At 40.3% G+C, this 11,724-nt stretch overlaps 1 protein-coding gene across 6 annotated transcripts; it reads left to right on the top strand.

Moving 5' to 3' along the window:
• Window positions 1–468: 468 nt before the first annotated feature.
• On the top strand, window positions 469–11,035 carry LOC113011583 (phospholipase D1-like). Of its 6 annotated transcripts, XM_026151133.1 has the most exons (5): window positions 475–500; window positions 8,651–8,767; window positions 9,058–9,306; window positions 9,730–9,823; window positions 10,162–11,035. In XM_026151133.1, the coding sequence occupies exons 1-4, from the start codon at window positions 483–485 to the stop codon at window positions 9,781–9,783; spliced, it is 438 nt and encodes a 145-aa protein (XP_026006918.1). In that variant the 5' UTR covers window positions 475–482; the 3' UTR covers window positions 9,784–9,823; window positions 10,162–11,035. The 6 variants fall into 6 exon arrangements, 3 of the variants coding, with proteins under 3 accessions (XP_026006918.1, XP_026006917.1, XP_026006916.1); XR_003270573.1 differs by lacking the exon at window positions 475–500 and having other exon boundaries at window positions 7,899–8,767; window positions 9,058–9,640; XM_026151132.1 differs by lacking the exon at window positions 475–500 and having other exon boundaries at window positions 7,899–8,767; window positions 10,166–11,035.
• The last annotated feature ends 689 nt before the right edge of the window (window positions 11,036–11,724 follow it).

Raw genomic sequence — 11,724 nt, 5'->3', positions numbered from 1 at the left:
TTTAGTGAATATCATTTCAGTCTCAGACAATCTCGTTTCTCTTACAGAGGTTGAATGCACCTTCTGCGGATGGCGGTACCACACAGTGTGCGTGGACTTCCCCTGCACAGAAGGCAACTACAAATGCTGTGAATGCTAAATAAACAGAAACAAATGATCCCTGTTGTCTTTGCTTGATGATTGGTTTGAGTCTTGAAAATCCACATTGCTGGCGTTGCATCTTTCAATGCCAGCAATGGCAGGTATCAGTGCTCAAAGCTTTTGTGTTTGTTTCCAACAAGTTGCCCACCTCGGGAAACAAAAATGTGTTCTTTTACTTGTCAGATGAACATATGAGACACTTTGACTCTTCAGTGCAGTGTGGAGCCTAACAAAGATCTGTTTTGTGTCCCAGCTGATCAGCAGGAGGAGGAGAGTCTGACGGAGCAGCAGAGGAACATTTTCAGCTACTTGGACTCAGCTCAGCCACTACAGAGGAAACAATGAGCTCAACACAGAAGGTGACAGACAGAGCAGGACCATATGACCAAAGATATTTATCACCATATACATTTGAACATTTGCCATAACGATGTAGCTGACGATAGAATTGACACCAGACAAAATACTTTACAGCTGCACAACTTTATTAAAAACCCATCAATGTATTTTCACTGAAACAAGCAGCTGTTGTTTATGTGCATTAAAGTTATATAAAAATGTAACAGTGCAAATGCAAATTCCTCGCTGACAGTTTAACCAAAAGGCGTTTCCAGTGGAAACTGGCCGACACATCCTGAGCATAACCATGTATAATATCCACTAAACTTCAGAAGAGGTTATACAGTCGTGGCCAAAAGGTTTGAGAATTGCATAAATATTGGAACCTGGAGAAGTTGCTGCTTAAGTTTTTATAATAGCATTTTGCCTGCACTCCAGAATGTTATGAGGAGTGATCAGATGAACTGCATCGTCCTTCTTTGCCATGAAAACGAACTTAATCCCCAAAAAGCCTTACCACTGCATTTCATTGCTGTCATCAAAGGACCTGCTGAGACCATTTCAGTGATCGTCTTCTTAACTCAGGTGAGAATGTTGGCGAGCACGAGGCTGGAGATCATCATGGCTGTATCCCGATTCAGGTTCTGCAGCTTTAAAGTCCTCAAGGGCCGCGTACTCAAAGACCGCTAAGGCCGAAGTGCGAGGCTCGTAGGCTCGTGAAATGGGACGTCTAGCCTCCGTCGCGCTGCCCAGGTTGCCTAGCAACCATGATACTAACAGCTGGAAACGTTTCATACAGCTTTGTTTGACAGAAATGAAGGAGAACATATTTAGTTCATTTGTTTCTACATGAGCTCTGTGTGATTTGATGAGTATCTGAGGCTGAGACCACAGGACTGTGAAACATGATTGTTGGGCTTCATTTCTGTGCTGAACAGTCGTTTAAGATTAGCTGTAAATAACAATTAGCTGATGTTGTTCATGAGACTAAAGTCATCTCACTGTGGTGATGTAAATATAATATGGCCAATATTATAGTTATTATATTAATCACTTCACTCACAGACAAGTATCTGTGACAGTGTGTATACAGATGTATCATATATAAGAGACAAATATTGTTACTTCAGTATGTTGGTACTAAATTTGGCTCAGTGCTTACATATATGTGTAAAAAGCAAATGTAGGAGCTGTGATAACTGTGTCTGATAGAATGAAGAGTAGACTGATATATGAAATATTCCTTTATTGGGTGAGAAAATCAGACAGTGAACATTAAACTTGTTGCTGCCTTTCATAGTGTGTAACTTGAAGGCCCTGAGTACTTTCTCCCACACTGGAAACACTGGGATGATCACATTATTTGAACATTACCTAATAAGACTGATTCAGCACAGACAGTTATGTTAAACTTTCCTAGCAGTCCTTCACAAACAGGGAACAGTCTGTCTATTCTCTCCATCTGTCAGCTGCTGCTGGCTCTTCCTCCTCCTCTTCCTCACACACTGCTGAGTTATTCCTGGTGGATCATCAGGGCTGCAAAGCCTCACAGATGATGTGCAGCAGTGGCTCCCTCAGTCTGTCCTCACTCTGGACACTTGCAGTCGTCACACATGGAAATCAAATGTGTGATAAGCTGCAGGATTCAAACACAAGTGTAACTTATAAACACATGTTCATACTTTTATTCCACAATCAGAGAGAAAGAAACAGAGAGAGAGTGCAGGACAGACAGACAGGTGACAGTCTCAGGTGTACACACTGCTACACAACAGCACCAGAGAAGCAGGATTTAGTGTTTGTGTTATTACGAGTGTAAACAAGAAGAGTTCCAGATGGTGCAGTGGACACATGTGTGACTGCTGTGATTAAAGCATCTTTCTTTCAGCTTAACGAGTGAACCGTCAGCTCGTTCAAACACACGTTAAAGTCCGTTTGGCTCGACACCACCGAACAGAGGCAGCAATATAACACAGCTAACATTAACAGTGCAGTGAATCCTGCTTGTGCCGTGATGTTCAGGACTGCAAACCGAGCAGCATCACTGACTTTCAGCTTGTTGTGTTTGTGGATATATGACTGACTTTAATTATCCACAAAATCATCACATTCTCTGTCAGATTAAGGTCGACTATTGAACGGCGTATATTTTAAAGGCTTTAAAACCAAGTTAACGCTGAAAGTACAAACATCACTAATGTCACATAACTCTGCCGACAAGGCATAGCTATGGCTATGAAATGCTCTTTGTGTATCACTTCTTCATTATGAAAGATGTCATTAATGCACTAGTAATGTCTCATCTGGAGTATTGTTCAATCATTTGGTCAGCAGCTAATAAGACAGATCTTAACAGACTTCAGTTAGTCCAGAATAAGGCGTCCAGATTAGTGTGAAGATGTTCATACTATACTAATATTGATCAAATGCATAATAACCTTTCTTGGCTTCCTGTACAGGCTAAAATATTCTATGGCTTACTTGTAGTTCTAAAGAAAGCAATTCTGTTAAACACACCACATTTATTCTGCTCAGCTGCAGTATCCAGATGAAATACATCATCATATTACACAGTTTTCAACAAGCTGCAATTTAGTAAATGCTCGAGTTAAAAGTAACGTTTTGTAAAACTGTTACATTTAGAGCAACTTTTAAGTGGAATAAGTTGCCTTAAAAAATTAGAGAATTATTCAAAACTTCAATGAACACTTAAAAGCCGATTTACAGAGCTTTTAGTTGTTGTAAATATTGTAAGACATGATTTGTTTTTGAAATTTGTGTAATGTGCCTCAATGTTATTGATATTATTATTATTATTATTATTGATTGCTTATATTTGAACAATTGTGAAACCTCACTGTGGATGTAAGAGTGAAATTATGTGGATATCTTGAATCCACTTTATTGTGTAATATTTTATGTGAGTATTTGACGGAAGACGAGCAACATCTGTTGTGGAAGCTAACGGGGTTCCTTTAGAATAAACAAACATAGGATTTATTATCACTGAATAATTCTGTATAAATCTATACAAATTATAGAAATATGTAATAGGAAACAACAAAATAATCTAAATTATAAAATAGTGTGTGTGTGTGTGTGTGTGTGTGTGTGTGTGTGTGTGTGTGTGTGTGTGTGTGTGTGTGTGTGTGTGTACAATCAGGAGGGATGGGCATGATTTTAGTGTTTGAACAGTCATGAATTATCTTTAACAGCAGGTTGGATGTAATGTGTTAGAACTACCAGCAGGTGGGGATAAGAGACCTTTAAGGTGTTTGGTGCCACGCTCCACCTTCAGGTTTAAAACTAGTGTTAATGGAGTTTGAAGGTTGAGTTTGTTCCACGACTGCATTTCACTCACTGCCTCTGTTTGTATCTCTGTCACTGCAGGACCAACATGGAGCCAGAAGTCAGCGCTCTCAGGAGGCCGACAAACCTCACAGAAGAAAGGGAGAGAAAAAACACACCTGTGACGAGTGTGGGAAGGGTTTTACTGTGAGGGCTAAACTAAAACAGCATCAGGTCATCCACACTGGAGAGAGACCGTTCAGCTGTGACTTGTGTGGAAAGTCTTTTTCCTTGAAGCGTTCCCTAAAAAGACACCAACTCATCCACAGTGGAGTTAAAGCGTACAGCTGTGATCAGTGTGGCAGAGCTTTTACTCAAAGTAGCAGCTTACAGAAGCATCTAGTTACCCACTCTGGAATTAAGGCATACAGCTGTGACATCTGTGGAAAAACTTTCAGCCGGAGAGGGAACCGAAATATACACCTACGCATTCACACCAGACATGATGTGTACTGCTGTGAACAGTGTGGCAAACAGTTTACAACAGACGCACACTTACAACAGCACATGTTTACCCACACTGAGGAGAGACCTTATCAATGTGACCTGTGTGAGAAGACTTTTAAATCTCCACATCACCTGAGACAACACCAACAGATCCACACCAGAAAGAGACTCTACAAGTGCAGCTACTGTGAGGTATGTATTTATATTGTTATCTTGTCATTTTAGCCTGACTGTTTGGAACAACTCTGCTCATTAAACTGTGTTAGCATGTTAGCAATTCTACTGCATGGAAAAGCAGCTCTGAGTGATTATTCAGATTTTCCTTTCAGTTATGATTTTAGTATTACTGTAGTATTATGGTGGTAGTATTGTAGTTATTGCAGCCCAGTAAACTGAGTGTGTTAACTGAAACAGTCAAATGTAGTTGGACGTCTGCAGAGATGCTCTTTATTTCAGGCGACGTTCAGGATACAAATGTTGAAGGACTGACTTACACTGTCTTTGTGTCTTTGTTTAGAAGCAGAGCGACACAGATGGATCCAGTTCTCAACCCTGTCATCACTGTGGTGGTGGGAAAGACTTTCATTGTGACCTCTGTGGAAAAACTTTCAGTCAGCAAAAGGCCCTAAAAAGACATCAACGTAGACACACTGGAGACAAACTGAAATACTGCAAAGAATGTGGGAGAAGCTTCACCACACCAAGTGAGTTAAAACAACATGAACTGATTCACAGTGGGGTTAAAAAGCACCTCTGTGATCAGTGTGGGTCATCCTTCACCACTGCAGATCAGCTTAAAACACACAAACGAGTCCACACAGGAGAGAAACCACACAAGTGCAGACACTGTGAGAGAAGCTTCTCACAGTCACATAGTCGTAACATTCATGAACGTGCACACATGGAAGGAAACTACAGCTGTGACCAGTGTGACAAGAGCTTCAGGAATCTCAGTTCATACTCTGCACACAAACGATCCCACGTTACTAATAAACTGTTTCACTGTTACCAATGTGCCCAAACATTCACCTCATTGTCTGCTCTGTGCAAACATCAGCGCGATCACTCAGGGCTGAAATCACTCCCATCACTGGATCACAGTGAATCTGAAGACACAGAAAGATCCTCTGGTTTCTGTGTCGGACTCAAAAAGCTTGAGATCAGGCTCCACAGAGTTCAGATAGAATCATTTAAACTTGTGTTGAACTGAACTGGTTGCTGGGCTGAACTTCTACATAATACAGATCTACATGGGATCTTCTTTTCTGTTGTTTTACTGAGTCAGTTTTGTCCTTTTTTCTCTGTCCTGGTTTTGCTCGTCTGTAAATGATTGAAACTCAGTCAAATAGTTCATTGTTCTCCAGCAAAACGTTTTTGGAAACTCATGTTTAACCTTTAAAACTCTGACATGTTTTAGCACACAAGGCTTCATCGGGGAGTTCACTCATGATTGGACCATGAGAACAAAGGTTTTTAGTTCTTTCAAAGAGAGTCTTGGAGATGTTTGATGTTTCTGTTTTTCTGAAACCACCTGAAAGAAAAACTATTTTTCTTGCTTTATGTAGTGTGGAAGTTTTTAATGTTTCTTCATCTGTGATGTTCTTGAATGTGTTCACGTGAAGATGGTACAAATAAACTGTCCTTTCAGCTTTAGCTCCTAATTTATTCATTATTTATGGATGTAGCACAGCAGCCGTCTCTTGATTAACACATGGAGGGCTCGGGATCTGATGGTGTCGTCTCCCTAATTTGCCCACTCAGTAAATCTCACTCATGGCCAAGAAATTGAAATAAACCTTGTTTCCCTGCTGGATAGTGATCCACTGTAACTCTGCTCCTCCTTCCTGTTTAGGATTTCTGTGGCTGAAGTAAAATTCCCTCCATCCATCACTTATCCCAGCTAACCCAAAGTGAAATAAAGTTTTGCTCGTCTTAAAAAAGCATTACAATAATGGGCATTACCAATGCAAACTGAATGATACAGAAGATGAAAGAAGAGACTTTGATCAGTTAATAAAGCTCATGATCTGGATTCATTGTGGCTGCTACACAGATACTTCTGGGTCACTTCTCTCAGTTAGGAACCTTCCTCACCAAACTGACTGTTGGACCACACCCCTGGTTTCATGAGAAATTGTTTCAGCCATGATTTCTCTTCCTGTATTTCAGAGTAAAGACTGAAGTGACAAATGGAAGCATGTTTAAAAAACACAATGTGAGAGAGACGTTGAGGTCCTTAGAAGTTACCCTGGGTTTTTCTGTCACCCTGCTAGATGTTACACACCTTGTTATTGGACTGATTTCTACTGCTGGACTACTCCTGCGGAGAGTAACAATACTCTTACTAATTAGCTCCCTTTCACAGCTTTGGGGATATTTATTTTTGTGTTTGCAGCGCTGTGAGCCAGAACAGCGAGAGAAAAATCTGCAACAGCGACGAGCCGAATGCTTACGTGAATCGCAGCAGCTGCACATGTGCTACGCTGAATTAGAGGATATCTTTGCTCTGGATTTCTATTTCTACTTTTTCATTTCTATATGATTCTTCTTGCATCTAAACAAAGATGATTCAATTTGCTAAATGTTGATGGCTCTTCGTGCTCAGGTGTAAATGAGACGTAATATTTGCTCTTGGTTTGGTTCTCCTGTACAGAACCTTGCAGTACAACAGAAACCTAAAAACATTATTTGTAGTTGTTATTCTTAGTTGTTCTGCTGCCTAAATACCACAGGGTCTGATTATGAAGTTATTGAGCTGCACATACTTTACGACCTGCTTAAGTTCGAGGTCACAGCGTCTGTAGAGCAGCTGGAACATAATGAAGTCTACAAGGTTAAAGTTTTCTCTTCAGTTATTGTTCTTTCTGCTGCTTGGTTTGATGGATCTGAGAGCTTTTGTTTTTATTATTGTTATTATAATTATCATTAATATTTTACTCTCTAGAAGCTTTAAAATAGTGTTTGTGTTTGAAAAAATTGATTTAAGAATTGAACAGAAACATCTGTCCTTCTGAAAATCGCCCAAAGGCACGGAGACAAAGTCAAAGGATGCAACCTGTAACTTTCTCTTCCTTCATGTCAGGACCATCATCCATGATTTATATAAAATGCATATAGCAACAGTAGCACTTTAGTTTGGACTTTATGATTTCTGTAACTGGAAAATATTATTTTGTTTAAAGACAGAAGTGACCGCATAGTTGCAACATCAAAGGGAAATATTAATTAATTAGCATCAAGTATATTTGTTGCTTAAGCGTTTGCACTATAACTTAAGTAGGATTATAACTTTTAAGGAAGGAAAGATTTCAGATATTTAGTTCACTGTTTCAGTTATTTTATATGAAATTAAAACATTTACGTTGGTCAAATATGATGCTCTAAATCAAATAAAAGTTTGAAAATAAATGATGTATTTTTAAATGCTGCAACAAATGTTCACAAAAAGTAACTATAATTAAAACCAGTTAAACAAAATCAAATGTTTGAATCATGCTTAACCAAATACCAGGCTGGAGAGCTGAACCTAAAGTATACGTAGAAAGATTTCAACATCTGAGCAGTTTTTAATGTTTTTATCACATATAAATGTCACAGCAGTGGGTCCTGGCCCAATGCTTTGTGTTTTTGGTTTTCTTTGACTCTTGTTTTTCTTGCTTTTTGTTCTTCTTATTTATCAGGCTCTCAGTAATCTTAGTTCTCCCTCCCTCAGTGTTCATTTCAGCCTGTGTTTAGTTTCTGTTCCCGTGTCCCACGTTTCATCGTTTCATGTCGAGTCAGCCCTGTCTCTCTGTTTCCTGTGTCTCCCCAGTCAGCCCCGCCTCCCTCGGGCACTCATGTGTGATACAGAGTAATAAACCTGACTACATTTGCTACACTCTCTTTATTACCTGTTACTTTAAAATTCATACACTAATTATGTCTGCCCATCTCTCTAATGTGAAGGTCAAAGGTCAACATCCCAGTGACATAAGAATAATCCCAAAGGGGCAAAGGCAGCGGTTAATTTAGCACATTTAGCATTAAGGGTACAGCAAGGATATACTTTTACTTATTGTGGCAGGGGTGTGGTCTCTGGCCTGCTGCAGTGGAGGCTGGTGGCGGGACGTTGGACGGCACAGGTGAGGGTGATGGAGCTCATGACTCTCCCCTTTATAGTGACGGAGGAGACTGGCGTGGGGGAAGCGTGTAGTGGAGGAAGCCGAGGAGAGAGCTGGTTTCTGGCTACAAAGACGGCGTCAAACCAGAAAAGATTGCTCGTGGTCAAATAATGTGTCAATCACCTGTGAATCAAACTGTGTGTGGCTCAGTTCATGTCACAGTGTTGTTTAGTATATCTTCACTTGTCTCACTCTCCTTCTGTTCTGTCCATCAGGACGATCCTCAGCGCTTACACAGATCCTCCATCGATGTTTTGGATCCAATCAGTGATCAGTTCTACGAGGAGGCCTGGATGTTCACCAGCGCTCGCTACACCTCCATCTACCAGAAGGTGAGTGTACTCCTTTGTACTCAGATTAACATTTTACTTCTTAAAATACATTTTCATATATGAGCTTTCTATTATTTCATGGGCCATTTAATCAATATTAAAATTACAAGCATATCAACAAAGGTGAAGCTGGTTTTTTCCACTTGCTGTCACACAGTCATGGAGGAATACAATAAATACATAATCAGTCATAGATCCTGAACAATGACATTAAAAGAAAGTCTGTGGCTCTAAAAACTAAACAGTATAAAGACATGCTCCAAGCTGCTGTTTCTCTCCTACTCCTCTAGGTTTTCCACTGTCGGCCATCCAGCGATGCTGGAGGGCTACCTGGCCAATGCTGGCCTACACAAAGAGGTCCCGGCTCGGAGGAGCTGAAGAAGATCCTTGCCTTCCTCGTCAGTTTCCTCTTCAGTTCCTATCCCAACAAAACCTTCTTGCACCTATTAGCTCCAAAGAGGCTATGGTGCCCGTGGAGGTCTGGACCTGAGGCCTGTGCTCATCACGTGGATAGAAAACACTCTGACACCATTCTGGAGGTCTGATGGGACTCTGACCAAAACACAGATGAAATAAAACTTGTGGCTGGAGCTTTTAAAATGACTTTTTCACCTCATAGATTAATGCTCATGATTGCATGTTAGCAAGACAGCATCTCCCCAAGGTGAAACTCTCAGGAGACATTTACTCTTAAACTGTAATCTGGTTGAGACTACTTGAGGAGATCTTAGTAGCGAGTATGTGGATTTAGTCTCTTCACCAACAGCAGACAGACCCATGCCAAGAAAGCAGACATGTTCTCAAAGAAAGCCGAGAGCAGAGATTGGAAAAAGCTAAAAAGAAAAAGCTGCAGCTTCAGACGACTATCTGCCTGTAAGGCTGAAAAAGTCCAGTTACGCTCTATTTTGGAAAAGCTCCCAGTTTTGGTAACCTGGACTTTTATTTCCCCTCTTCTGCTACAGATGTTGACTGTGACCTCAGAGGCCAACTGGACCACACAGCTGCAGCAGGAGTGAGGGAGAGGAGTCTTCATCCAGCTTCAAAGAAAACATCCAGGTAAAGTGACGTGGATCAGCGGATAAAGCCGTCTCCACTTTCAAAGGAGATCCTCTGAGAGAGAGACTCTCTGAGCCATTTTAGCCTCAAATTATAGGACTTTATAGTACAGCAACACTTTTAAAGGACAAAAATAAGATAAACTGTGACTGTAATACAAACAAAGTATTGCATGTGTTTTTAAAAGTGTTCCTCCGATGGGCAGGATATCACTATTAGACTGTCCCACCAGCCAACTTCAACAAGAGACCACAGCAGCATTCAGTGATCAGCACAGATGTTCCTCTAACACTCAGCATCTGATCCCTGTTGGTCTGTGTGCTTCTGCTTTTGCTCAGTTAGAAACCCTGCAGCAACCCGACCCAAAACTGTGTCTTCTTGTTGGCCTCAACGTTGAAGTGTCAAACGTCCAACATCTGGAAAGGAAACCACGCCAGTGTACTGTGATGTTTCACCAACATGTGGCAGACGCTGGTCCTGCCTTTCATGCTGACATCAGCAGAGAGCCCCGCCTACCTCAAAGCCTCCCCTGTCATGTATTGATCAGGATGATTATGAAGATGAGCGAGTGCAAATAAGACTGTAAAAGTCCACGAGCAGAATGTTTGGATGCTTTCTAATGATTCATGAATATCATGAGAGTGTTTGTGTGTTTTGTCTTTTCTTTGCTGACGTTTGTTACTAACAAAGACAATTTACGCTCTGTGTGTGTTTTCATCCTTACCAGCCGCACTCTAACTGCAATGAAGGAAACAAACTGTAGAAATGGTCGACTCAGTGACTTCATAAAATATTGAAGTGGTTCAGGTAGAGCCAGTTTTTAAATGACCATGAACACTGAGCGTATTGTATCTGTACAGCATGTTTTTCTATTAGACAGATTTGTAACAGAGGCCTTGCTCTCAGTAAGTTTGAAATCCTTTTCTGATTTCTTTTGTAATCTCTGATCTTTGTGTATCCTGCTCAGTTTGCATGCTGCCTGTAGGAGTTTCTGTCTTTGTATTTGAAGAGAATTCATTGAATATACTCAGCTGCTTCCCTTTGGTGCCTCACACATCACTGAAGTTTTTCAGTGTCCAGTTATTTGTTTTTAATAGCTGTTTGAATTCTCTGTATGTTTGACCCTGTAGACTGTTTAATGGACTGCTCGTCTTCCTGTTTGTAACCACTGCCTGTTTAGGACTAAAGATTTGGATTTTTGACTTTAACACAGCCTCTGCGTGTCGTCCCTTTGTGTCCTCGTCCTCTGTGAATGTGTCACAGATGTTTCCATGATAATAACACAGCTTTCCCACAGTGGCTTGCAGCAGCATTTATTCACAGCACATTTGAGAAAGGTTCAGATTAACTCGATGAGTTTATATTCAGAATGATTCTGACAGTGGGCCACTGTGAATTGTGATCTTTCATCAGGTCAATGTTTAAGTTCAGTATTTCAAAGCAGGAGCTATGAACAGTCATCATGTTGGCATTAGAATTATTATTATTAATCATTATTAATAATGTCGTTACTCATGTATAACTTTGATTAGTATACATGAATTTTATCAATAGTAAAAATAATGAATAATTCATGTATAACTTTTATTGTGTTTTGTATATTAATTATATTTAAATAGAGATGTTGACCCTGTCTCTACAGTAGCATCAGTGTAACATACATTATTGGTCCAAGCTGTCATAAATGGGGAGCCTGATCCTTTATTATGAAAACATGACGAGTATTTTTCTTGTCAGTTGGGAAGAAGTTGGTCTTTTTTTCCTTCTTTTTGCTCAGTTTGTCTTTTCTTTGATAATTGAAACTCTGATCAAACCTACTCATGTTCACAGCATGTAAAAGCAGCTGACAGTCCGTGGCATTGTTGTTTGTAGAGGTGCAGTGTAGTGGGAGCATAAATCAA

This window comes from Astatotilapia calliptera, chromosome 19 (genome assembly GCF_900246225.1).
Source record: "Astatotilapia calliptera chromosome 19, fAstCal1.2, whole genome shotgun sequence".
Classification (NCBI taxonomy): Eukaryota; Metazoa; Chordata; class Actinopteri; order Cichliformes; family Cichlidae; genus Astatotilapia; species Astatotilapia calliptera.
This window is presented reverse-complemented; position numbering and strand designations above follow the sequence as displayed.